This window comes from Ceratotherium simum, chromosome 34 (genome assembly GCF_057802395.1).
Source record: "Ceratotherium simum simum isolate JZ-2026a chromosome 34, ASM5780239v1, whole genome shotgun sequence".
NCBI classification, from domain to species: domain Eukaryota; kingdom Metazoa; phylum Chordata; class Mammalia; order Perissodactyla; family Rhinocerotidae; genus Ceratotherium; species Ceratotherium simum.
The window spans coordinates 12,483,341-12,510,737 of record NC_141933.1 but is presented as its reverse complement, the minus strand read 5'-3'; the positions used below and the strand labels follow the sequence as shown (position 1 = coordinate 12,510,737).

Here is a 27,397-nt window from a genome sequence, read left to right as displayed (position 1 = left end):
CAGGGAAGTGGCCTGCTTCCCGACCTTGAGCCTAGGGGTGCTGTGGGGCTCGGGATCCGCAGGGCACTAGGACCCGGCGGGGCGGAGGGGCAGTCCATGTGCGGCGCCCGCTCGCTCCCACCCCTGCTCCGGCTCCGGCTCCCGCTCCATTGTCTGCGAACTGCGGGCGCGGGGCGGGCGGCGGCGCGGACCCAGGCGGCCGGGCGCGGAGAGGGCGCGGGAGATGCCGGGCGGACCGCGGCGGCGTGAGCCGCTCGCCTAGTTCCCGCCTTCCGTGGGAAGGATGTGCGCCCGGATGGCGGGGCGCGCGGCAGCGGCTCCCCGGGGGCCCCGCGGCCCCTGGCTCTGCCTCCTGGTGGCCCTCGCCCTGGACATCGTGAGAGGTCAGCGGGAGGGGTGGGCAGGGGCGGGGCGAGGGGTGACTGGGCGGCCAGGAGGGATGCCCGGAAGCCGGGAACCTGCGGGTTCTCGGACTAAACCCCGAGCGGGTCGCCCCGCAGCGTGCCCCGAGGGCTGGAGAGGTCTCACCCCCGGGATCGTCCCCCAAGCCGCTCGCCTCTGTTGCTTCACTCACTTGCATAACCCGGCAACTCCTTCCTGACCCAGGACCAGCCGGGTCCGCGGGCTCTCACCGCCTTCCTCCCACCCATGCCCGGTCCCGCACCTTCCTTGAGCTTCCCTTCCAGCCGGGGCGTCTAACCCGGCTGCCCTGCCCCGGGCGCACCAGCTCCCTAATCTGCGGTCCATGGAGCTGCACCCCGTATTCTCTTCCCTCCACCATCAACCCACTCCCTACGGGAAGCAGGCCCTTTGCCTGGGAACTGGGAGGTACACAGCCACCCTCCTCCTGCTCCAACGAGGTCTCTGACCTGGGAGTCTCCAGGGATCGCCCCATCCGTGCCTTCCTGAGTCCTTATGGGGATCAGGAAGGAGCAGCGACTCCCCTGTGCCCCGGGTTGGGGGTCAGACCGCCCTTGGCATGGCCTGTGGCTGCTACGTGGACGATGCCACGGAAGAGTGGAGGAGAGTGAGGCATTCTCTCCCGGCCTCACCCCCCACCGCTAGAGCTGAGCTCTGGGTGATGGGAGTCCGTGAGAGTCAGGCCACAGAGCATCTTGTAATTATGGAGGCAATGGAATAGGAGGATGGCAGGCCAGGGGCTGCCCCCACTGAGCCATAGTCACTCACCTGTTGCTTGGGGGGGCGGGATGGATGGAGCATCTCCAATACACGCTCCTTGGTGGAGACGGTCTTCAAGGAGGGTGAAACCATCAAATCCCCCTCCCAGCAGTGGAGCTGAGAGGGAGCTGGCTCTAGGGCTGCTTTCAGCCACCTGCTCCCCTCCCCAGGGGACCTGGCAGGAGCCCTAATAACCCCTTACACAGAGATGAGGAAAGCCTTGTCACATCCATTAGCCAGCAGCAGTAACCCCTCCCCCAGACAGCGCTCCACTGTTTACAAAGCCCTCCCCTGTCCACAGCCTCACTAAATGCCTGTTCTACTCGTGAGGAAACTGAGATGTTAAATGACTGACCCAAGCTTCTTGGACGCAGAGTTAGGACGTAAATGCAGGTCTCCAGGCTCCCCGGACATCCTCTCCAGGGAGAGCTGCCCAGCTTGGGGGATTCTGGAATGAGTAAGACAAGTCCCCCTGTTGATAGATAGGAAGATAACTACTTCAGAAGAGGCAACCAGGGTGCAAAAGACCGAGGGGACTGGTGGGAGGGCAAGCAATCAACGAGGGCTTCCTTGAGAAGGAGGCCGGGAAGGAGGGGAGACCCACAGTCCAGGGACTGAAGGCTACAGGATTACCGTTGCCAGCAGCGCAGAGTGGAGAGAGAGGTGGAGGGTAGAGTAGTGGTTGATGCCTGGGCTCTGACTACCAGCTCCACCACGCTCTAGCCGTGGGACCACAGGCCACTACCTTAACCTCTCAGCCTCACCTTCTACATCCATAAAATGGGATTAATAGTGATACAGCCTAGTTCTCAGAGTTATTACAAAAACTGAAAGAGTTAATACATATAAAGTATTTAAAATAGTAGCCTGCATATAGTTAGTGTTAAAAATTGTTATTATTATTAGAGCTAATTAGTAGTCACTTGGTAGAAACCATGGTCTTAGTGTTCCTTTGTCCTTCTAATTGTTGAATATTTGACTGTTTCCCCAGGCTCATGGTTCCCATCCCCAACCCACCCCCCATCCCACTCTTGCACTCCAATACCCAATTGGGACAGGGAAGAAGGGAGCAAGTTTGGGAAACCAGAGCGAGGTTGCCATGGTGATGATGTAGGGGGAGGGAGGGTGGATGCCCAGCCAAGTTTGGCCAAGGACCCACTGGCAGAGAAAGGGTCTCTACCTGCAGCTCACCTTGTTCTCACCATCTTTTACCATATAGGCCCTGTCTGGGGAGAGCTGTACCCCACAAATGCCTTGGTGTCAGGGGCAAGTAGATAGGAGGCAGGAATGGGGAAGGAGGAGACATGGAGAAGGTTCTGCGGTTCTGCTGGAGGGAGGAAGGCCTGGATCTGTGGGAGGTAGAAGGAATGGCTCGGAAGATGGCATCTAGTCCTGGCCTCAGATTCAAATCCTGGCCCTGTTACATACTCCCTGTGTGAGGCTCTCTGTGCTCCAGTTTCTCGTCTGTGAGATGGGGAGATTCCCCCCACATCCTGGGGGGAGGGGACATGTATAACCCCTCTCTCCCTCCACTGCCCACCACCACTGCCCCAGGATGGCACTCAGCTCAGCCCCTGCTGGCTCTGGAGCTGTCACTGCCTCTACCCCTTCTCCCTCTTCAGTGGACTGTGACCAGGACCCCCTGGACCCCGTCTACCTGCCGGCTGCCCTGGAGCTCCTGGATGCCCCTGAGCACTTCCGTGTGCAGCAGGTGGGCCGCTACCCACCTGCCAACTCCTCTCTGGGCTCCAGATCTGAGACCTTTCTGCTCCTGCAGCCCTGGCCCAGGGCCCAGCCACTTCTCCGGGCCTCCTACCCACCCTTTGCCACTCAGCAGGTAAGGAGGGGCACCAGGGACTCCCAGGCTAAAGGACTCAGAGGTCTGCTGTATGTGGCTCAGGGGCCTTCCGCAGTCCCAGCTGTGCTCCCATCTTCCAGAGGGAGAAACTGAGGCCCATAAAGGCTCTCTCCTGCCTGCCTGGGATGGGAAGCCTGGCGTCCCATCTTCCATCCACCCCCTACTTTGTTGAGCATCCCCATTCTCCCTCCAGGTGGTCCCTCCTCTGGTCACTGAGCCCCACCAACGGCCAGTCCCATGGGACGTGCGGGCCGTGTCCGTGGAAGCAGCCGTCACTCCAGCAGAGCCCCATGCCCGCGTCCTCTTCCACCTCAAAGGGCAGGATTGGCCGCCGGGACCTGGCAGCCTGCCTTGTGCCCGGCTCCATGCCAGACACCCTGCGGGCACTACTCACCGAGCCTGCCGCTTCCAGGTGAGTGGGCCAGCCCCACCTAGGCTGGCCTTGCTTTTGTGCCAGCCAGAGTGTGGTCCTGGGGTAGGGAAGAGAGGGCTCACCACTCCTGGGAAGTTTGAGGTTCACAGACCACCTGACTCCATTCCTGCTCTGCCAGCTTTCACAGGGCCCTATGAAGGGTCATTTAGGGCCCCATAAAGAGTTCAGTCCATTGTATATGACTTTGGGTAAGCTACTTAATCTCTGAGACTCAGTTTCCTCATCTGTAAAATGGGGTAATAACAATTCCTACCTCATATGGAGTTAGAATAAAGAATCAATGAGATGAATGCAAGAATAGCTGTTAGCACAATGCCCTGTACAGAGCAATCCCTCAGCGAGTGTTTGCATTATTGTTCGTATTACTTTCATAATCGCAATTTCCACTGTGTTAGAGCCTAGCACAGGCATCCGCTGGCGAGAGGTATTTCACAGGCTTTGGGATTCTGAGAAAGCTGAGTTGTAGTCTGAGCGGTCCTGAGGCACGGGTAGGGAGGCGTGGGGATTGGCTCACTTTGGAATGAGACTGTCCCCAAAGGTGGAAGAGTGGTCTGTGGACATGTTCTGAGACCTAGCTCCAGCCCTGTTCTAGTTGGCTTTGTCACTCTGCTCCTTGCTGGTCCCGCCTTTCCTGGACCCCTCCAGCTCTGGGTTTCCTGCCATGGATGCTAGCCACTGCCATTGTGTCTTTGCAGCCGTCCCTGGGCGCCTGTGTGGTGGAGCTGGAGTTTCCCTCACAGTGGTTCCCCCAAGGCTCCCCAACACGGGCCGAGCTGGCCTACACACTGGAGCCCGCAGCCGAGGGCCCTGGGGGCTGTGGGCTTGGCGGGGTGGAGGACCCCGGGGAGCAGGCCCTCCCAGTGGGCAGCGTGGAGCTGCGCCCGGCGGACCCCCCACGATACCAGGAGGTGCCCCTGGATGAAGCAGTGACTCTGAGGGTGCCTGACGTGCCCGTGCGGCCCGGACAGCTCTTCAGTGCCACCCTCCTGCTTGGGCACAACTTCACAGCCAGCGTCCTGACCCTGCGGTGAGCACCAGGCCCCTGGGGGTGGTCGGAGGTGGGAACCTCTACAGAAAGACTGGGCGAGTACCTACTCCTCTTGGGGTCCTTACTGGAATCCTTGACCTCTGCAAAACATGGGTCCACCAAGCCCCATCCAGGCCAAGCGCTCTGACTGCCCTGGCAGCAGGCAGGACCGGCGATGAACTTGGAGTCAGAAATAGGAAGCCCCCCCTCCTGGCACCTCCCTGAGACTCCTTTGTGGGGCTAACTATGCCCGCTTCATAGGGCAGCTGCAAGGCTCCAGGGAGGGGAAATAGGAAAGGGCTTAGAAACTGGAAAGTGCAGTACCTGGGGGTGGTTAATGCTCTAATGCCCCAGGACAGATATCTGTCCCAGTCACATTCATCTGCATGTTCTCCCACTTGCCACCCTCGCCACGGGTCCCTAGCCTTTGGACAGGGCCTGCTGCTCCTCACAGGAAGGCCCTCCTCTTTGTGGCCTTTTCTGCAGGAAGTCCCCCCAGAGCAGCCCCCACCCCAATCCCACGGATAAGGATTTGCAGAGTGTGACTTGCCTCTTTCATATTTGGGTTTGTGTGTGTCCTGTCCTGTCTCCCTGTCTCTCCCGCCCTCCTATGCTCACTTGCACACTCATTAGATTTTTCCTGGACATTTAAAATATGCCAAGCCCTGTGTCTCCACCCTGGAGCTACGAGAGGAGCAAGGGTTGGTCCCCATCTGGCACTAAGGGGCCCCCAGGGTAGGGAAGGGAGCTGGATGGGCATGAACTGGATTATATGCTCTGATGAAGGTATAAAGTACTGCGGGGGCTCGGGTTAGGGGGTGGAAGAGGGGGAAATTCATCCTGCCACAGGAAAAGCTTTCTAAAGGAAACAGTGTTTGAGTTCCTGGAGGCTTGAAGAATGGGCAGATGAGGAAAGGAAGGGCAGACCAGGCTGAAGGCACAGCCTGAGCAAAGGCGTAGAGGCATGAATGGGCTTTGTGTATGTGGGGAAGAATTTTGGGTGTAGCTGAAGCCAAGAGAGATGGAGAGACGTCACAGCCGAAGATGAAACTGGACCAGACCCTGGAGGGCCTCCACCGCCAGGCTAAGACTTGACCTTGTGGGCAGTGGGGTGTCATAAGTGATCTTTGAGTGGGGAGAGCTGTATGGCACGACCTGCATTGAGATGGGGTCTTTCTGGGTTGGAGGATGGTGAGGAGGAGATTCAGACCGGAGTAGGGGAGGCTAGACAGGAGGCGTCTTTAACCTCTTGTCTTCCTTGTCCCATCCAGTCCACAGTTCAGTACCCACCTTGACAAACTGGACCTGTGTCCTCTCCCCCAGGATCAAAGTGAAGAAGGGGCTGCATGTGACGGCTGCCCACCTAGCCCAGCCCACCCTCTGGACTGCCAAGCTGGACCGCTTCAAGGGCTCCAAGCACCACACCACCCTCATCACCTGCCACCATGCCGGGCCCACAGGGCCGCACTCCAGGTAGGCAGCTCCCTCCCCTGGTGGGCAGAGGAGGGAGGGCTGGTCCTAGAGTGCTAGTGAGCAGATTGATGGGACCCCAGGGTTGGGGGCTGCCAGGCTGCCTCCATATTCCCATGCAAGCAGGCCCGAGAACAGACTCCTTCAAGGAAGCAGCACAAAGCAGATAACACTGTTCATTCATTCACTCATTTAGCTACTACTGACCCATCCCCAGCCACGTGCCAGGTACGGTGAGTGTCTGTGAGTCTTATTCCAGGGGATGCCAACCTCTCCTGGTCACCCAAAGACAACCCTCACAGCCACTACCCCACCTTTTTCTGGGCCATTAACATTCCCCAAAAAACCCAGCTATAGTTCTTAACATTTGTGAACTCTTCTTATTCACGCTCTAAGCCTGGTCAAGGCCATGGGCTTTGTAGCGCCTGTTTGAATCCTGCTTCGGACACTTTTTGGATGAATAACCTTGGGCAAGCCAGTTAACCTCCCTCCATCCCCCCACACTCCCCACCAGAGCCTCAGTTTCCTCACTTGTAAAATGGAGATGACAATGCATCCCTTAGGGTTTGTGGAAATAAAATAAGATGGCACATAGCAAGCACCCAGGCCAGTTCCTGGCACATAGCAGGTGCTTGATCAAAGGAAGCTGTGAGTGTTATTAATCAGGGGGTCGAGTACCAGTCCCGGGGCTTGGAAGTACATCTTCCTCCTTGGTAGAAATTGACATCAGGTGCTGTATGCCACCTTGATGGCTGTGGAAAGCTGAAGTCCGAGTAGAGGGTCTCAGGAAGGCAGGAGAGCCAGCAACCATCTTGGGGAGTGGGTGGTATTGAAGTGGCTACACGGATCTTGTCAAGGCCAAGAGTGGACGAGAGCTTGGCTCTAGAGCCGGGATGCTTGGGTTCAATCCCAGCACTGCCACTTTTCACTGTGTGACCTTGGACGAGTTATAAAACCTCTGTTTCCTTATCTGTAAAGTGGGGATAACCATAGGACCTATCTCATGAGGACAGGAGGCGCTTACAACAGTGTCTGGCCACTAGCAAACACTCAGTTTCTCTCTCTTCTGGCCAGCAGCCCCCTTGAGCTGTCCGAGTTCCTGTGGGTGGACTTTTTGGTGGAGAATGGCACTAGCGGGGGCGTGGCGGTCACTCGCCCTGTCACCTGGCAGCTGGAGTACCCAGGCCAGGCCCCCGAAGCAGAGAAGGACAAAATGGTGTGGGAGATTCTGGTGTCGGAGCGGGATGTAAGAGCTCTCGTTCCACTGGCCAAGGTAAGGGGTCCCCCCGCTGCCCGGCCGCGTAGGGGGCCAAGTGAGGTGAAGAGCTTGGGGCTCAGCTCCTCCTGCTGCCCCCCCTAGACCGAGGAGCTGGTGAATACGGCGCCACTGACTGGAGTGCCACGGCGTGTCCCTGTGCGCCTTGTCACCGTGGACAGTGGGGGGGCTCTGGTGGAGGTGACAGAGCACATCGGCTGTGAGTCAGCCAACACACAGGTCCTGCAGGTGAGTGTGCATTAGTGTGTGCAGTGATGCCCAGCTTTCCCCCTTCCCCATTTAGGTCTCCAAGAGAACACCTTCTTCTTGACACCAGAAACCTCATGAAGGAACCACAGCTTCAACTTCTTTCCCGCCACCTCTCTCCAGAGTCAAGTGGCAGCCTTGTAACCCTAGTAGCCCCCAACTGAGGCACTTCCATGGTCATTACTGCACTGGCAAATGAACTGACGTGGGAGAGTTAAGAGCATGTACTTGGAGATCAGAAGGTTTTAGTCTGAATCCCATCTTTGTTATTAACTAGCTGTGTGATTGTGGACAATCTCTTAACCTCTCTGAGCCTCAGTTTCTTAAGCTTTAAAATGGGAATCTATTTTAGGGCGGTTGTAAGAATTAAAAGCACCCTAAGACAGTATTTGCTAAAACAACAGCAGCTACTGCCGTTATAATAACAATACAATACAATAATTATATAATGATAAAAATAATGATAATTATTGTTATTGGAGCCTCATAATGACCTGGGAGGTGAAAAAAAGGGCAGGACACCTTTCCATTTTGAAGTTCAAAGAGGGGAAGCCTGGAGCCCGCATTTGCACAAATCCTGGCCACCTGAGTGGAGGAGGTGTCATTCACCACTTGGGGTGGCATATTGCCCCTGTGTAAGTGGTTCCTACCTGAGGGCCCTTGGGTGGGTAGGTTTGCCTTGCCCCTCCACTTCTGCCGAGCTGCCAGTTGCCAGGTGCCTCCAGCACGGAAGTCAGAGCCCAGCACAAAGGAGGAGCCAAATTTGTGGGTTCAAATGCTCCTCTGTCAGGAGAAAGATTTTGCTGTATGCAGATAGCCAGTTTCTCCAACTGAGCCCCAGGTGAACTCAGGGAATGGCTGGTTCCTCCAGGGGGAATGGATCTGGGATGCATGGTGAGAGCTTCTTAATATAAAGACATGCATTACAGTAAGATACAGAACCAAATTTCAGCTGTGCCCCTTCTTATGGCATGGGATCAGGGCTGTCCTCTCCCATCCACACCTGTCTTCTGTGGCTTAGCCCACCCCCTGCCCTCTGCCCTCCCACAGGTGTCCGAGGCCTGTGACGCCGTGTTTGTGGCTGGCAAGGAGAGCCGGGGCGCCCAGGGGGTGCGGGTGGACTTCCGGTGGCGCCGGCTACGGGCCGCGCTGTGGCTGACGGTGTGGGCCCCTCTGCTGCCCCTGCGCATCGAGCTGACCGACACCACCCTCGAGCAGGTCCGAGGCTGGAGGGTACCCGGCCCAGCTGAAGGGTGAGTGGAGGCCTGGGGAAGCGGGCAAGCCCTGGCAAAGTCACTCTGGGACTGAGAGAGGGTACAGGGGACACAGCCATGGGCCCGAGCTGGGATCTGGAAAAGTGCCCAGTTGCTTGCGGTTCCTTCTACCCATCTCCGGCCCCCACCCCCCGCCGGCCTCTGTCCACTTTATTTGAAATTGCCCACCTCCACCCTCCCTCTCCTCCTTCCCTGCTCCTCCCCTACAATGTAAGCCCTTTAAGTCAGGGGTTTTTTATTCTGTTCACTGCTGGGTCCCCAAAGGCTAAGATGCCACCTAGCTCAGCAAATGTTGAGGGGTCCCACCAGAGCCCAAGGGGTGAGGTGGCCTCGGGCCTGGGCAATCTGAGCTCCCAGGCCCTCCAGGGAATAAGCATCCCTAGGTCGCCCGCATCAGAGGGTCTCCTGGCCTCCTCTGTAGCCACAGAGTTCCAATTAGGAGCAAGAGGAGGGCGAGAGCGGCTTGATGGATAGGCACAGGCACCAATCAGAACGGGGCTGGGGCGCAGCGCCGGCAGGTGAAGGGGCCTGACCCCAAGAGGTGCGGCTGTGGGCGGAGTTGGAAGTAGTGCGCGGGTTGGGAGCCCCGGGGGGTCGTCCCCGGTGGCTGGGGGCGGGGCCTGCGCTGACGCCCCGCCCTCGGACCGTCCCTCCCCACAGGGCGCCGGAGCCCGAGGCTGTGGCGGTGGCGGAGGAGGCGGAGCGGCGCGCCCGTGGCTGCCGCCTGCAGTACCAGCGCGCTGGCGTGCGCTTCCTCGTCCCCTTCGTGGCCCACCCGCTGGACGGCGGCCGCCGCCTCACCCACCTGCTTGGCCCCGACTGGCTGCTGGACGTGTCCCACCTCGTGGCGCCGCACGCCCGCGTGCTGGACCCGCGCGTAGCCTCGCTGGAGGGCGGCCGCGTCCTGGTGGGCCGGGAGCCCGGAGTCACCTCCATCGAGGTAAGCAGCCCCACTGAGAAAGGTGTAGGTGGCCCCCAGAATGTTCTTGGGCAGGTGTGAAGAGTGTCGGAAGGGCCCAGGGTGTACCTGGGGAGATATGAGCCCCATAGGATTGGGGATTCGGTGAGAATAGGGTGGCCAGGGTAATAGGGGTATAAAGTTTGGGTATGTGGGGACCAGATCTTGAGAGAGGAGGGATTGTGGTCCAGGTATGTATAGGGCGGATGGTTGGGGTGCAAAGGGTGGGGGAGAGCAGCCTATGTGGATGCTGGGAGCAGAAAGCAGATCTCTTTGTGGGGTGCTGGGGTCTCAGGAGAGGCTGTGTCCACGGTCCCCCCCACCTCCAGCTCCCTCTCACCCTCAGGTGCGTTCCCCGCTGTCTGACTCCATCCTGGGGGAGCAGGCACTGGCCGTGACGGATGACAAGGTCTCAGTGCTGGAGCTGCAGGTGCAGCCAGTGATGGGCATCTCACTGGCCCTGAGCCGGGGCACTGCCCACCCCGGGAAGGTCACAGCCACGTGCTGGGCACAGTCAGCCCTTCCCGCCCCAAAGCAGGTGACAGCTGGGGGTCAGGGGGACGCGGTCAACATCTCCAGATGGGGGCTGATGACAGGGGGATGGGAGGTACCTCGACCCTACACCTTAGAGTTCTCAGAATGAGGACTGACTGCCCTGTAAGGTAGTGAGCTCTCTGCAGCTGGAGGTGATCAAGCAGTGGCTGGCCTGAGTGTGGCAGTGGGAGGTTGATTAGATGGCTCTGAGGACACTCCCAATGACTCAGACCCTGGGGCTGAGGGGCAGACAGGTAATTGACACACGTCCCCTCTCTCCCTGTGTTTTTGTCCATCTGCCTGTGTCTGTGTTCTCTCTGGTCTCTCCTCCTCCGTGTGGCCTGTCTCTGTGGGAGTGGTCTCTGTGTGCATGCGTACGTGCCCTCGCGTGTCTCTTCCTGTGTCCGTGTGCCCCACAGGAGGCTGCCCTCTCCCTATGGCTGTCCTTTTCTGACCACACCCTGGCGCCCGCTGAACTTTACGACCACCGTGACCTGGGACTATCCATCTCCACCGAGGAGCCTGGCGCTGTCCTGCCAGCCGAGGAGCAGGGCGCCCAGCTCAGGGTGGTGGTGAGTGGGGCGGGCACGGAGCGGCTGCCACTGCATGTGGCTCTGCACCCGCCTGAGCCCTGCCGCCGGGGCCGCCACCGTGTGCCTCTGGCTTCTGGCACCGCCTGGCTAGGGCTGCCCCCTGCCCCCACCCCAACCCCTGCCCTCCCATCTAGCCCTGCCCGGAGCTCACCAGCCAGGGAGGCCAGCATGGGTGGTGAGCGCCAGGTGGCGGGCAGTGCGGGGGACAGTGGGAGTGTGAGGGCCAAGTTTGAGCGGGCAGAGGAGGAGGCCAGGAAGGAGACAGAGGCCAGGGAGGAGGAGGAGGAGGAGGAAGAGGAGGAGATGATCCCTGCCCCTCAGCGGGTCACCGACCTAGAGCTGGGCATGTACGCCCTGCTGGGCATCTTCTGTGTGGCCATCCTCATCTTCCTGGTCAATGGTGTGGTCTTCGTGCTACGCTACCAGCGCAAGGAGCCTCCCGAGGGTGCCACTGACCCTGCCTCCCCCCAGCCCCACAACTGGGTCTGGCTAGGCACTGACCAGGAGGAACTGAGCCGCCAGCTGGACCAGCAGTCCCCTGGCCTGCCCAAGGGGGAGGGGAGCTGCCCCTGCGAGAGCGGGGGCAGCGGGGAGGCCCCGTCCCTGACCCAGGCACCCGCTGGGGCCACCACCAGCTCCCCGAGCACCCTGGCCCGGAAGGAAGCCGGGGGGCGGCGGAAGCGCGTCGAGTTTGTGACGTTTGCGCCAGCCCCCCCAGCCCAGCTGCCCGAAGAGCCCGTCAGGGCCCCTGCTGTGCAGTCCATCCTGGTGGCGGGCGAGGAGGACATCCGCTGGGTGTGTGAGGACATGGGGCTGAAAGACCCCGAGGAGCTGAGCAGCTACATGGAGAGGATCCGGGGCAGCTCCTGACCCCTCCCCGCCGGCCTGGTCCAGCGTCGTTGGCCACGAGCCCTGGCAGCCTCCTGCTCATCCTCTGGTGCTTGTTGATCCAAGTCCCCTGCCTGGTCCCTCGCAAGGACTCCCACCCAGGCCCCCTCTGCCCTGCCTCTTGTCACGGACTATGGTCGCGAGGAAGGGCTCATGCCCCTTATTTATGGGAACCGTTTCATCCTAATGTTGGGTACAAAATAAACTGAGAAGGAAACTCCAGCCTGGATTGCTGCTGTCTGTGTGCCGGGGGGCAGAGAGGTGAGGAGGTGGGGTGGGGGCGTGTTCAGCCCCTGTCCCTGCTGGAGCTGCTTTGGGACACTGAGGCCTGAGCCGCCCTCTCATAGCGACGAGCAATCCAGATAAACAGGAGGGCCGTGGCGGCCTGAATGCCGGCCAGCAGGAAGAAGTAGTGGTCCATCTGGCAATTGTTGATATTCCCTGGGGAAAGGAGGGGTTGGCCTTTGGGTCAGGGTGGGGCTCCCCTGGGGCAGGCAGCTGAAGCACTGTGGGCAGTGGGTGGGACCTGGACACTGGGCAGAGAGCCGTCTAGCAGCTGGCTGCCCTGGGTGTCTCCTGTGGTGTCTACCATTCCCTGTGAGCTGGCTGTTCTTTTGAGGGCTTGAAACACAAATACCACAGGGAAAGGTGGCCCTTCAGCTAGAATGGCAGAGTTCCAGAAGCTGGAAGGAGCCTTGGCAGTCTGTTGAGTTCCACGCTTCCTTTTTTTTTTTTTTTTTTTGGTGAGAAAGATTAGCCCTGAGCTAACATCTGTTGCCAATCCTCCTCTTTTTGCTGAGGAAGATTGGCCCTGGGCTAACATCTGTGCCCATCTTCCTCTACTTTATATGGGATGCCATCACAGGATGGCTTGACAAGCGGTGCGACAGTCCGCACCCGGTATCCAAACCTGTGAACCCCACGCCAGCAAAGCGGAGCGCAAGAACTTAACCGCTATGCCTCAGGGCCGGCCCCTCATGCTTCCTTTTTGACAGTTAGGAAACTGAGGCCCAAGGAGGGGAGGCCATGCTGTGGGTGTTTAGCCAAATTTGGGCTAGAACCCCATTCTGAGTCCCGCCTGCTACTTCATTCTGCCTGGGGCCAAAGCCCTTAGCAGTTGCCGCCTCCTTTCCAAGCCTCCCTCCACCTGTGTCCCACCCCCAGGGAGGCTCCCACACTCACCGAAGTCCTTGGGGCAGTACATCCAGCCCCCAGGCAGTGACAGGAATGCCACCAGGCTGGAGCCCAACAGTGAGCCCACGCCCGAGAGGCAGAAGAAGATGCCCATGATGGCGCCCTGCATGGACCGTGGGGCCTCTGAGTACGCAAACTCCAGGCCTGCAGAGAGGGAGTGGGGACAACCCAAGGGGCTGGTGGAGGAGCAGAGAATGGGCCCAGGTGCCAGCCTGTTGGGCCACAGCCCCCACCCTGCTCCACCAAGCCTCCATCCCACTTCCCCTGGATGGCCGCCCACTCCGTTGCCATGACAACACTGGGCACCAATGACCTCTCACCTCTGCCCTGCTCATCCACCTCCTGATGAGCACCTCCACCTGGATGCTCCCACATTGCTGTCTCCCCTCCTCCCCTTCCTCCTGGGTCTCCACCTCTGAGCCATCTTCACTCTCTCTCTCTCCCCTACCCTCTCTGCCCACTTTCAATGTCATCACCAAATCATTCTGATTCAACCTCAGAAATCTGTCTGCCTCCTCTCTGTTCCCTCTGCCCTCGGCCAAACCCCAGGCCTGTCATTTCCTGCCCGGCCCTCGCAAATGCCTCTTAAACTCCCCTGTCTCCTGTCGTCCTCCTCAGACAGCCAGATGGGTCTGTCTAAAGCATCTCTGATGGGGTCCTTTCCCTGCCAAAAACCCCTCGGAGGGGCCCTTGCCCTCAGGAGAAACCTCAACATCCAGGCTGGGCCCACAAGGCCCTGGCCTCTCGCCTCCCCCCCACACTTCCCATAAGGCCTGGGGCTTTGCTTATGCTGTTCCCTCTGTCTGTGAGGTCCTTCCTGCCACCCACTGAATTCTGCCTCTCCAAACTGGCTCACCTGCTCTCTCCCCGCCTTGGGCTTCCCCAACACCCTACAGTCCCTTCTACAGCACTGCCCTGGGTTTATTGTTTGTGGGAACATTTAGCCCCCACCTGAGTGAGTCCCACCCAGCCTAGCCCTGCGCCCCCAGCTAAGTAAGCCTCTGCTGCTTGGCTGATTGACGAGCCGCCCCAGGCCTGCAGCTCTGGCTCATGGCCCAGCGGGGAGGCAAACATATGACTGTATGAGTGCATCATTACAACACAGCAACCTGTGTGCCGCGATAGAGACAAACAAAGGCAGGAGAGGGAGGGCCCCCCTCTGTCCAGGGGCCTTGGAGAGAACCTCAGGGAGGAGATGGCATTTAGGCTAGAACTGAAGGAGACATAGGAGTTCACTTTCACTCTGAAGCAGAGGGAGCAGCAACAGCAAAGATACAGGGCGTGGGGATCCCGGCACAGGGGGAGTACGTGGAAAGTTGGTATGGGAAGTGTCTTGTTCACTTCCAAATCCCCAGTGCCGATCCTAATGCCTGGCACAAACCAGATGCTAATATATCCTCATTGGGTGAATGCAGCCCCACTCAGAAAACCCTGGCTTCCTCCATGAGGATGAGCCCTGGAGGCTGTGCCCGTGACACCCTGGCTTCGAGGCATCACCAGGCAGAGCCCATCTCTGGCACGAGAGCAGGGGAGGTGTCCAGGGATGCAGGTACCTGGGATGCTGGCAAAAATCTCACTGATCCCGATGAGCAGGTACTGAGGGATCTGCCACCAGATAGAGAGGGGTGCTGCGTAGTACACGTTCTCCCCGATCAGCTGGGACACTGTCTGGTTGTTCCTGATGTAGTCTAAACGCTCCATCTCCAGGACTCCTGGGGTGGGGAAGGGAGGGAGACTACATCCAGGCCCGCTCTAGGCAGCTTAGCCCGTGGCAGAGCTTGGCATGTGGTGGGTATTCACTAAGTAGTCAATGATTGACTGGGCAGCAGGTAAGGAAAAGAACACCAGTGGGGGTGAGGTGGTCAAGATTTGAATTCCAACTCTTCCCTTTTTGCCTTGGCTGCTAGGAAGCTCAGAACTAGGTTTTGCACTCAATAACAGTAACAACTCTTATTAGTTGAGAGCCTGTTATGTGCCAGGCATTTCATATGCATTCTTGCAAATGAAGAAAGATCAATTGAGGTTAAGCAACCAGCCCAGAGTCACACAGCTGACAAGTAGTTGGGGCTGGATTTGAGCCCCAGTGGGTCTGGTTTCAAAGCTGGCCCAGTTTCCATGACATCACATGACTCTATTGCAGCATCAAGTATTACAGTAAGGTTTCTAATAATTTTATTTATTTATTTTTTCCCCAAAGCCCCAGTAGATAGTTGTATGTCATAGCTGCACATCCTTCTAGTTGCTGAATGTGGGACACGGCCTCAGCATGACCGGAGAAGCGGTGCGTTGGTGTGCGCCCGGGATCCAAACCCAGGCCGCCAGTAGCGGAGCGCGCGCACTTAACCGCTAAGCCACGGGGCCGGCCCTACAGTAAGGTTTCTAAAAGTTGATTTTATCTCCTTCCCCTTCATTGTTTAGGAGACAGCTGTGCTCTAGAGGAATGAACCCTGGATGTGGAGTTAGGCTTCTTGGGTTCCAATCCTGGCCCTGCCACTGGCTAGCTGTGTGACCTTGGGCAAATCACTTAACCTCTCTGAGACCCAGTTCCCTTATGCAAGAAGTATGAATAAAAATCCCAGGATTATTGTGAGGATGAAATAGGACAAAACCACATAGACAAAAAAGCATCTAATTTGGTTTTCATCCTGGCAACACAATGCTATTTATTGAGCTTTAATTTTTCTGGCTCTTACGGTGCTGGGCGCCTTACAGACTTCATCTCCTTTAATCCTCACAACACTCCTGATGGACTTCATTCCATGAGAGCAGAGCCCGGGCCCTGCACCGGGTCTGAATGAATTATCGTCCTCATTTTAAAGATGACACTCAGAGACTCTAAGTAACTTCAGGATCATTGAGTGAGTAAGTAAAAGGGCTGAGGTTTGTGCAATAGCACAAAAGCCTTCTTTATCAGATCCTTTTTCTATAAGTGGCTTCAAATCCTTTTGAAATGGAAGAAGAAAGAGAATAAGTAACACGTATTTTAAAAAGTCCCCATTTGCCCCTAAGTGGCTATGTGTCTTGGGAAAATTATTTCAACACATTTTTTGAGTGCCCACATGCATGATTCATAGCAGTGAATAAAAAAGAAAAAAAATCCCTGCCTTCAGGGAGCTTTTAGCCCACTGGGGAAAATCATTTTTACTCTCTCGGCCTGAGGTTTCTCATCTGTCAAAACGAGGGGAAGCTAGACTCGAGGAGGAGGGTCTCCTTCTGGGAAGCCAAGACCGGCACCCATGGGTGGAGGGTGTACTTGGCCCAGGCCCACAGCTTCAGCATCAGCCCATGGTAGAGCCAGCCTCCCCTCCCCCTAGACAAAGGCCAGCCTCCCTCCCCACGCCCCTCCACCCAGGCCCACACACCTGCCACAATGACGGACATGAAACCAAAGAACATCCCCAGTGCCATCTTCTGCAGAGCTGAGGGAAGCAGCTTGCACCGCAGCAGTAGAGGGTCAAGCAGGTGGTCCTTCACGGGCACCAGGATCAGCACCATGATGACGTTGGCCAGCAGAAGCCAGGCTTCCGGGATCTGGGCAAGACGGAGCAGAGAGGGGCAGGCTAGCAGAGCAGAAGGACCTCTGGGCTGGTGTCGGGAGACCTGGACTCCAGACTGTCCCCAGGTGACCCAGCATCAGCCCCTTCCCCTCTCCGGAACGCACGCTCCTCGGCTGTGTAACCAGGGGCTGGGAATAGATCAGGGATGGCAAATAGGTTCCTCTAACTTCTACCAATCAGTAGTGGCTGCCTGGAACATTTGTGGGATTAGTGTGAAAGAATGTCGTGATTGATTAGTGATGTCTGCCATGGGCAAGGAAGGGAGGCATAGTAGCAAATACTTCATTTATCTGCTGGCTCTGAAAATCTTTGATTTTATGAGTCTCGAAATGCCAAGTTTCTGGTTTGGAAAGTCCTGGTGAAAGGCAGAGATGTGGGCATGCAGGGGTCCCAGAGAGGGAGGGAACAGAGGGACCTGAGTGTGCCTGATCTGGGGGCCTGGTGCAAATTGGGCAGTGAGGCCTGCTCCAGACCAGCAGCGGGTAGGAGTGAAGCTGGCCTGAATTCTTTTAAGTCGTTGAGCACTGCAGCAGGATGTCTGGGCTGTGGCACAATTCGCCCACCCTCCAGGTGCTTATCCTGTACTCTGAGGACGCCCTGCCGCTGGGGGCGGGGAGTGTGGAGGCAGCTTCATTTCCTCCTCTTCTCACAGGAAGCCCCAGCCCGGCCTGAGGTGGGAGCCGAAGACATGCGCTGTCTCTCACCCTGTAGCTGCTGGCCTGGGCTCCCAGCGCCACGGACCTGTTGGCAGCGTAGCCTGGGAAAATGTTCGGGATGTGGAGGTGAAGGCCTTGCAGGACGTATGTGGACTGCATCTGCCAAGAGAGATGGGGGGGAGGCTGGAACAGAGCTGGCCGCCTCACCTCCAGCCCCAGGAGGCTCCCAGCTCCAAAGCAGGCATTCCTCAGCGTAGCACAGGGCAGCTGGGCAGCTAGCTGTCCCCTCTCCCAGCCTCAGAGGGAAAGTGACCTTCCTACCCTCCTTCCCCCTTGGCAGCTAGGCTTGGCCGGGGGGCTTCCCTGACTCTGCTCCCAGGCCCATAAGCTGTGCATGCAGCCTTATTCCAGAGCGCAGGCACAGCTGGTCTGACTCACATTTGTGTCTCCAGGGCCTGACACAGAGTAGGCATGGATAAATGTTTGTTGACATGGGAAAGATAATGACATGGCTGTCCCCATGGGGAGCGCTCATTTGATACTGAGGCCAAGCTGAATCCCACAGGTTGACACAGCCAGCACTGCATAAGCACTGACCCACCAGCACGGCTGTGGACACAGCAGCAGGAGCAGGCTCCGGGGCCCCACCCTACCAGGCATTACCCCTTCAGTTGCTGGATAATGGAGAGGGACCCAGGAGAGTCCCACAGAAGGGTCTGCCCAGGGGAGGGCACTTGGGTTGCTCAGGGCAGCGGCTGTTTAGCAGCTGAGATGGAAGGATGTCAATATTCTGACAACTGGTATAACTGGGAATCAGCCATGGACACACACCCCGCCCCATGTCCCTGTCCCATCATGGACATCTTCCACCTCTGTGCCACCCCCACGTAGCAGCCTGGCCCTACATGACCCTCATCTGCAGCTTGTAACAAGGTTCCTATGCCAGGCGGATGGGAGGCAATGACCTTGTTGTCTGGGGATTAGGGGCCGGGGTGAGACTGCTGCCTACCCTAGACACACACACACCCACGTGCGCCCAGGCACGTGCATGCACATGCACACAGGCACTCACACGCGCAGCCCGATAACCTTCCCCTTAAGGTGTGGTGGGACGCAGCAGTTCTGAAACCTGCCTGAGCATGAGTATCATCTGAGAAGTTTATTACACCAGAGAATTCCCCCAGCTGTTCTCTGTCAGCAGTCTGGGGTGGGACTTCGGAATCTGTATTTTTTTTTTTTTTTGTGAGAAAGATTGGCCCTGAGCTAACATCTGTGCCCATCTTCCTCTATTTTGTATGTGGGATGCCACCACAGCATGACTTGATGAGCGGTGCGTCGGTCCGCGCCCAGGATTCGAACCTGCGAACCCTGGGCTGCTGAAGCGGAGTGCACGAACTTAACCACTACGCCACCGGGCTGGCCCCTGGAATCTGTGATTTTTAAAAGCTCTCTAGGCAGGTGATTCTGAGGCACAGCTGGGGTAGGGAACCACTGTCGTAAATACTCAATGACTGAGCTTGCCCCTAACTTGCTGTGTGGCCTTGGGCAACCGACACACCTTCTCTGGGCCTCAGCTGCCCAGTGGGAGACTCTGACTGCTGCAGGGCTGTTGGAGCCTCTAGCCTGAGCGGCTCATTTTACACAAGAGGAAACTGAGGCCCAGAGTGATGGGGTGACCTATTCAAGTCACTGTGCCTAAGACCCGTCTCCAGAGTTCCTCGTGCTATACCACCCAAGGGAGTTTCATTCTTTTTTTTTTTTTTTTTTTTAAAGATTTTATTTATTTATTTTTTCCCCCCAAAGCCCCAGTAGATAGTTGTATGTCACAGCTGCACATCCTTCTAGTTGCTGTATGTGGGACTCGGCCTCAGGATGGACGGAGAAGCGGTGCCTCGGTGCGCGCCCGGGATCCGAACCCGGGCCACCAGCATCGGAGTGCGCGCACTTAACCTCCAAGCCACGGGGCCGGCCCAGGGAGTTTCATTCTTGGGATGGCTTTGTGCCGGGCCCCACACCAGCGTCTCCACAGCAGCAGTTCACTTTGTGAACTCTTTTCCCCTTTCCGCACACCCTGGGCTTCTACAGTGAGAGTTCAGACCAGAGAGGGGACTGGGGAGCCAGTCCTCCCAGAGTGGAAGGGCAGGGTGCTTACCTGGAAGTACACCATCCAGTAGGGCACCAGGGTCGCCATGACGGGCAGGATCTTCACCAGCACCTGGAAGTTGGCCATGTCCTCTTGTGGGGAAGGGCCAGGCTGGGCAGACCTCTGGTCAGGCGGCAGCTGGGCGCCTTGAGAGTATCTGTGGGGCCAGGGGGCAGCAGACAAAAGGGCAGCCATCCTCATCACCACCACGGCCATCATTTTCACCTCCACCATCATCCCTAATTCAGTCATCCTCCTCGATCACCAGTTATCACAGCCGTCATCTCTGAAATCACCACCTCATCTCCTGCACTCCACCATTAGCATCACCTTCGCCATCGTCACCATCATCACCAATGCCAGCATCCTTCCCATCATCACCGTTAGTAAGGTGATCACTGTCCCCAAAGCCATCCTCTCCATGAAGTTTTCATTGCTGTCACCATCGTTTTTTTCAGTGCTAACACTGCCACTGTCAATATTATCACTAACATCTCCTTTGTAGCAAAGGTGGCTGATCAGGACCCATTCCCCCCTAGAGCCATGCCCCCTTGGGTCCTGGGGGAAGTAAGACCAGAGATTGTGGCGAGCAGAGTCTTGGGGGATTTTTTAGTGTCAATTTGCCATGGGAACCAGGAAAGCCACACTCCAAGGCTGACTTGGAGAGAGAGGCTGTCACAGATTTGATACACCAAAATTCCCCCTCGTGCTGTCTCCAAGTCCATCCTCCTCCACAGTCAACATGATGGCTCTCTCCCCACATGACAAGGAGGTATGCAGTGGAGAGGTGGGGCTGGAGGGAACATTATTAGGAAGCAGGATAGATCGACCACTTCTGTGACCTTTATCCTTTGCCCGTTGTTCTGAGAGGTTTCTAATCCCTTCCTGCCCAAGAGCGTTGCCTCATCCTTTGAGATTCCAAAAGGGACAATACAGGGTAGTGGTTTCCAAAAATGGCCACCATCAGCTTCTCCCTCCCAGTACGTGACGCTACTCCTCCACCAACAGGAGTTTACCACCCCAGCCCTGAAATGTGGACCAGCCTTGTGACTGTGCTGACCAACAGAAGAGGCAGAAGTGATGCTCTGGGCCTTCAAACCTCCTGAAGGCCTTACGAGGACTGACAGCTTCCGCTTCCTTCCCTTGGGAACATTCGCTCTTGGAATGCTCCCTCCTCCAGCAACCCAGACACCTTGCTGTGAGAAGCTCCAGCCACACGGCAAAGCCACAGGAAGAGGAACTGAGATGCCCTCACTGACAGCCAACATTGATTGCCAGCTGTGTAAGTGAGCCACCTTGGATGTTCTAGCCGCTTTAAATACCCAGATGACTGCAGCCCCCAATGACATCACAAGAAGCAGGAGTGCCAAGCTGAGCCCAGTTACCCACGGAATTGTGAGAGGTAAAAAAAAAGGTGGTTGCTTAATCCACTAAGTTCTGGAAAGGTTTGTTAGGGAGCAATGAATCATTAAAACAAAACCTCCCAGCAGTGCACCAAGCTGGGGGACAGCATGTTCTGCACTTTTTCCATCTAGATCCTACTGACAGGAGCTATAACTAGCTTCAAGGTCTGGAGACAGGTATGCTTAGCATATGTAGCCAATTAACTAGGCAGGAGAGGGGCAAAAGGAAGCCACTGTGCATATGCAAGGCCATTCAGAACATTCCTCTATTGGATGCCAGCTAATGGGAAAGGGAGTCAGTTTGGCTGATTTCTTAGGCTTTCTTATGCTTAATATCAGGGTAGTGTAGAATTATATTATATCCCAACAGCTTTCAGTGGTACCATCATCTCCATATTCACCAGCTCGACTGCCATTGTTATCATCATTACTAGTGTTGATCTTCATTGTAGCTAATAACACCATCATCCCCATCTTTATCACCACTGTCACTGTCAAGACCATTAACATCCTCATACTTCCTACAGTTAGCCCATCACCAATACCACCACCACCTTGACCTCCATCGCATCTTCAGTCACAGTTGGCAGCTCTGGCCCACTGGAGAGCAGGTCATCATAAATGGCTCCCACTGGGGCTGAACCAGAATATCTTCACACTGGACCATGCCTCCCCAGGAGAAGCACGGCGCTTCTCCAGGCTCGGTGGCCCCCTTCACCCAGAGTGCCCTCCTTACCTGGCGAAGTGTCGGCACCACAGCTGGGGACAGCACTTTTGGAGAGCAATTTTAAGCATAGAGGACACTTGGCTGCCCATGGGGGGCTTGGAGATGAAGATGGGAGTGGCGAAGAGGAAGATGAAGAAGGCCAGGCCCACACAGCCCACGGGGATGCTGTAGCCCAGTAGGAAGCTGATGTTCTGTTGGATAAAGGCCACGACCAACAGCGACAGCACAGCACCCACGTTGATGCTCCAATAAAACCAGTTGAAGAAGCGACGGTTGGCATGGCGGCCGAGATCCATCACCTGCCAGCAGGGGTGAGAGTAAGGGCCAGGGAGGACCAGGGGCACGCAGCCATGCCGTACTCTCTGTGCCTGCCCCCCCTTTCCCACAGAGACATTTCTTGTGTCAGCAAGTGGGCATTCCAGCACTTTCCTGGTCCCTGATCATTAAATGGATGCTCAATAAATATTTGTTGAATAAATGAATACACCCTTCTCTTGGGAGTCACTTGTTAATGATCAGGACATTTTGGCACAGCTGTTTTCTCACGCCCATGACACATATTGCTTTTTTATTGTCACCAAGGAGTACACACAACAGAGGTCTCTGATGCCACTTGGTTCATTTCTAGTTGATTTATCCCTTTGTCTTTGACCGAGTAACCTACAGGATACGTCACCTTTATAATCAGAAAAAAGCCAATAAAGATCTCAGGTCTGTTCCACATTATTAAATACGATGTGTGCATATTACTGAAAGAACAGTTAGAAGTCGAATTGAGAATTTCCTCTGCAATTTGAAGATGCAAACGGAGTTTTCCATTGTGGCCCATCCCCTCACCCCTTCCCTCCCTCTGATATATGCCAGTCAAACAAGGTTGGCATTATCAGAGAAAGCAGAGATGGTCCCAGACACAGCCCCAAGAGCGGGTACTGGCCTGGTAAAAAAAAAAAAAAAAATTCAGGCCCCCCAGCAAGGGCAGAAGGGCTGAAAATCTTTACCCAGGATTTGAATCAATCGCAACAGTCAGGCCCCAGGCCCCCTTCTGGTCTGCTGGCTTGGGTCAGCTGTCCTGGCTGCCCCCACCTCCCCCTGACCCTGGTCCCAGATTCTGACTCAGCAGGTCTCGAGAAGGGCCCGGGCATCTGCATTTTAAATTTTATTTATTTTATTTTTTCCCCCAAAGCCCCAGTAGATAGTTGTATGTCATTGTTGCACATCCTTCTAGTTGCTGTATGTGGGACGCGGCCTCAGCATGGCCGGAGAAGTGGTATGTCAGTTCGCGCCCGGGATCCGAACCCAGGTCGCCAGCAGCGGAGCACGCACACTTAACCGCTAAGCCACGGGGCCGGCCCGCATCTGCATTTTAAAAAAGCAGTGTGGCCTCGAGGTCCCTTCTCTAGATAAATGATTTTGTACACCATCACCCCTTCAATAACCCCCCAAATCTCAGAATCCACGGCTCTTCTTCCACCCAGAGATACATATTTCCACTAGCTAAGAAGATTTTGTCAAGCTTCAATTTCTGTAGTTGCTTTGGGAAAAAGGTAAATAGTTTGTTCCTTTTCCAAATGTAAAGCACTAGTCCATAGAGATGCCTTTAAAACCGCATTCCCTCGGAGATGCTGAGGGGTCCTCCTGGCGACGGGGAGGGAGGGGCATGCCCACTCACTGAGAATCCTTGCTGTAGACTTTCAAGCAGAGAACTGAATAAGTCCCATTATGAACGGCCACTTCCATTTATTAACTGGATGTAAATGAATATGACAATTGCAACTCTAAGGGGAAGATCAAGCAGCCTGTTCAGGATATAAATGAGTTCTCCCCAAATGAGCAGACACGTTGTCGAGAGTGATGGATGGCCCTTTCTGAAATCAGCAAGTGTGTTCAACACGCAGCTCCTGGGCATAGCTGTCTACCAGATGGTGCCAACCCCTTCCACCCCCACATCCCCCATCTGACTGCGCCCCCTGAACTCTGCAGCAGCCCCCTCACTGCTCTGACGCACCCGCTCTTGTTACCCCCCATCCACTGTCTACACTGTACCCAGAGCCATATTTATTTTTCTTTATTTTTATTTTTTATTTATTTATTTTTTGTGTGTGAGGAAGATCAGCCCTGAGCTAACATCGATGCCAGTCCTCCTCTTTTTGCTGAGGAAGATTGGCCCTGGGCTAACATCCGTGCTCATCTTCCTCCACTTTATACGGGACGCTGCCACAGCATGGCTTGACGAGCGGTGCGTTGGTGTGCGCCAGGGATCCGAACCCGGGCCGCCAGCAGCAGAGCGCGCGCACTTAAGCGCTATGCCGCGGGGCTGGCCCCGGAGCTATTTTTAAAGAACTCGAACCCAAGGATGTCCATCCCTGCCTCAAATCATTTCAGTGTTTCCAAACTGTCCTCAGGGTCAGGCCCAGACCCCTAAGGCAGCCTTCCAGCCCAACCTTGCCCCGCCCAAAGTCCGTGCTTTGGGAGTAAATGGGAGAATGCTCGGGAGCTATTGTCACCATCGATGCCACTGGAGGATCTGCCTAGTGGCCTAACCTCCGGGAGGCCAGTTCTGTCACCAGCAGGAAGAAGAGATGGGAGGCACCAGATGGCAAGGCCCTCTGAAGGTCAATGAGAGGCACAGATTAAGGGCACCTGGGGGTATAGTGGGATGTCAACACAAGAGCAGAACTAAAGGAATATGAGAGATTTCTATCAACAGATATTGCGGGTCTTCTGGGCTGAAAGAAGGCCAACAGTGGCTGAGAAATGGACAGGGTTGCCCTGGGGACACTGAGTTCCCTGCCTTCAAAGGAATCCAAACTGGCCAGATGACTAATTCCTTGGCAGGGAGACTGGAAACTATATTGGATGATGGATAGTGGATGCCAGTTGGATGCAATGATTCCTTTATGTCCCCTTTATGATCCTAATACATGTAATTAAAGAACATCTGAACAACAGAGACAACAAGGAAAAAAGTACAGTTAGTCCAGTGGCCTGATCACACTGCTGTTACAATTTTTTTCCAGTGTCCCCCTTTAGTTGACACCTAGTCCTTTCACATGGCTGTCATCATACTCTGTACACAGTTCTGCATCGCTTTTGCTCATTAACACTGTATGTGGTTGTTTTCATCGTATCACAAATTATTTAAAATTATTGTCTAATATCTCACTGAGCAGAGCTATCAAAATATAGCTGTGTTGTTAGGCATTTACTCATTCACTTAGCAAATATTTATTGAGTTTCTCCCATGTGTTCGGTCCAAGAGCATACAGAGAAAGGCTCAAAGGTTAAGATAGTTGCCCAAGTGCCCCTGGCTAGTGAGTGCCAGAGTTGGGATCTGAACAAATTGGCCTGACTGAACCTCTGTTTGGCACTCCTGGTAGGAAGAGGCTTGCCCACTCCTAGCCCCCAAATCCCTATAATACGTCAAGCTAGGGCTCATGGTGGGGCCTGAAGTCCAGCTATCCTTCACAGGCTCCTTGACTTGCTCTCTATGGGACCTTGGACAGGTTGATTAATGCTGTGAGACCTCAGTGTCCTCATCTGTAAAATGGACATAATAATACTACCTACCTCCTGGATAGTTAAGAGGATGATACCAGTCAAAATATGGTGGCCTGGCCAACTATGGTTATTATTATTGTTGCCATCGTTATCGTTGTTGGAGTTAGCACCCTGTCCTCTTTCAAATAAGGAAACTGGGGCCGGAGAGGGGAAGTGGTTTGTCCGAGGTCACGCTAGGAGCCTCCTGACTCCGGGGTCTCAGCCTCAAGTCCATTGCTTTCCCACTGCCCTTCCTCGGCCTCCGGATGGGCCGGGCCCTCCTGCCACTCACCTGGTCGGCCCCAAAAGAGGTGAGGTTGCTCCGGACGGAGCTGGCGGCCAGGGCGAGCAGCAGCAGCCCGACGTAGAGGGTGGGCGCGCAGTAGGCGGTGGGCGAGGCGCGCGGGCAGCCGGGTGAGGGGCAGGCGGGCGACAGCGGCGACACGGGCATCTCGCCGCAGAAGGAGCTGCGGCCATCGGGGAAGGCCGTGATGGGCAGCAGGCTGGAGGCGACCAGGTAGAGCAGCAGGCTGAGCACGATGGCGCGGCGGCGGCCCAGGTACACGTCGGCCAGCCAGCCGCCCACGGGCGCCAGCAGGTAGGAGGCGCCCAGGAAGACGAGCGCGGCGCGCGACGCCTGCTCGCCGGCCCACTGGAAGTTGGTGCTGTTGAGATAGAGCACGAGGTTGCCCGAGACGCCGAAGAAGGCGGCGCGCTCCAGCATCTCCACCAGCAGCACCGCGGCGGCCGCCGCCCGCCGCCACCGTCGGGGCCCCCGCGGCCTGCGCGCCAGCAGCGGCCGGAGCTCCCCGGACCCCCGGGGCTCCCCCGGGGCGCGCGGCCCGGGCATCCTGGGCCTCTGCTGCTCGGCTCTACCCCCACTTCCCCCGCGGCCCCACTTTTCTCCTCCCCCACACACTGGCCGCCCTCCTTGCTCACCCCTTTTGGCTCCCCCTTGACCCCTCTCTCCCCTGTCCCCTCTCCCTGTCTTTCTCTCCCCCTCGGGTCCCTCTGCTGCTACCAGATTCTACCCCCAGTCCCTAATTCTCAACTCTCTCCTCTCCCCTCTCCCCCGCCCAAATCTTCCTTTTTCCGCCACTCTGACCCTTTGTCTTCCTCCTCTGTCCTTACTGCCGACCCTTCCTCTCTCCACTTCTCTGCCCCTCCCCCACTTTCCGGTCGTTCTCCCCGGTTGGTCACCCTTTCTTAACTGTTGTCCCCTCCCCTTGTGACACCTGGGGAGAAGGTCTCCCCCTGCCCCCACCGGCCCTGCGTCTCCTCCACCGACTGCGTCCCTGCCTCCCCTCCCGGTCCCCTCTGGCTCTCCCTCCCGGCTCAGCCTCTGTCCAGCTCTCTGCTTCTTGAGAAACTCAGGGCTTCCCTCGCTTCCCCTTTCACGGCTTCTGTGGCCGGGCCGCATCACATGATGCTGTGGGGTGTTTAGGAGAAATGAAAGCCTAGGTCACAGGGTCCCTGCCCGCCCAGCTTTCTAAAAATCTCCCTTTCTCCCCCGCCTCCTAAGCCCGTCCCAACCTCGGACTGTTTTCCCTGAGCCTGGAGAAATAGTTTCCATCTTTCACTTTCATTTATACCTCGATCCCACTTTTGCTGCATCCTCTTCCAATCACAGTTCAAAGCTAGGATGATAGAACTGGAAAGGCACTTGCATTATTTGGTTCCACTCGCCCACTTCATGGATGCAAAGACTGAGGCCCAGTGGAGCGGGGAGGAAGGCAGGTCAGGGGTGGGTGGGGGGAGTGGAGGAGTGGTTGACTGGTTCAGGGTAACTGAACTAGGGGTAAACCACCGCCTGGGCTCCTGAGTAACAGGGGAAGCTCTCAGAATGCAATTCAGATTGGGCAAATGCTACAGTGAGGAAGGAAGTGGGGGCATCTTCAAGAAGCATGTGGCAGCATAGAGGGCCCCCAAGTGAGTCGAGATTGCGAGGGACCTCAGATAAACTCAAGATCAGGCCTCAACACTCTGTTCCTCAGAGCCCTGCAGGACACTTGGATTAAGAGCCAGCCCTCACTCTGACCTAAAAGCCCAGCAAGATCTGACCCCTGCCCTCCTCCAACCTCACCGTGGCCCCAAGTCCACTCAAGTCCAGCCACACCAACCTTCTTTCTGTTCCCCTCCCGTGCTGGGCTCCCTCCTGCCTCAGGGCCTTTGTCTCTGCCGTTTCCTCTGCCAGAACTGCTCTTCCTTCAGATCTTCCCATGGCTGGCCTCTTCTCTTTACTTAGGTTTCAGTTGAAATGTCTCCCCATGATAGAGACCTCCCCTAATCTTCCTATCTAGGTAGATGCCTACTGGATTCTCAGCACCCTCTCTCTGTCACATTGTCCTGTTTTAATGTCTTTGGAACACATAATACTCATTCAATTGTTTGTTTACTGTCTTTCCCAGTAGAATAGAAGTTCTACTGGGTCAAGGACCTTGTCT

General features: G+C 56.3%; 3 protein-coding genes across 5 annotated transcripts in view; 2 read left to right on the top strand and 1 right to left on the bottom strand.

Moving 5' to 3' along the window:
* Positions 1–154: 154 nt before the first annotated feature.
* On the top strand, positions 155–11,958 carry TMEM132A (transmembrane protein 132A). Of its 2 annotated transcripts, none has more exons than XM_004437438.3 (11): positions 155–383; positions 2,802–3,016; positions 3,231–3,449; positions 4,166–4,497; positions 5,821–5,970; positions 7,045–7,240; positions 7,328–7,471; positions 8,540–8,742; positions 9,424–9,703; positions 10,068–10,259; positions 10,675–11,958. In XM_004437438.3, exons 1-11 carry the CDS (start codon positions 284–286, stop codon positions 11,716–11,718), a joined length of 3,075 nt encoding a protein of 1,024 aa, XP_004437495.1. In that variant the 5' UTR covers positions 155–283; the 3' UTR covers positions 11,719–11,958. The 2 variants fall into 2 exon arrangements, with proteins under 2 accessions (XP_004437495.1, XP_014648353.1); XM_014792867.2 differs by having other exon boundaries at positions 7,042–7,240.
* Positions 11,874–26,332, bottom strand: SLC15A3 (solute carrier family 15 member 3). The gene is made up of 8 exons (XM_004437439.3): positions 25,246–26,332; positions 21,426–21,715; positions 19,296–19,443; positions 17,192–17,302; positions 16,293–16,461; positions 14,484–14,642; positions 12,919–13,074; positions 11,874–12,177 (listed from the first exon to the last, which is right to left on the bottom strand). Exons 1-8 carry the CDS (start codon positions 25,801–25,803, stop codon positions 12,023–12,025), a joined length of 1,746 nt encoding a protein of 581 aa, XP_004437496.2. The 5' UTR covers positions 25,804–26,332; the 3' UTR covers positions 11,874–12,022.
* Positions 25,177–27,397, top strand: part of CD6 (CD6 molecule) — a 62,804-nt gene continuing 60,583 nt past the window's right edge. For both annotated transcript variants that reach the window (XM_087422846.1, XM_087422845.1), the window contains exon 1: positions 25,177–25,264. The gene's annotated coding sequence lies outside the window, so the exon portion shown is untranslated. The remainder of the gene's footprint in view (positions 25,265–27,397) is intronic.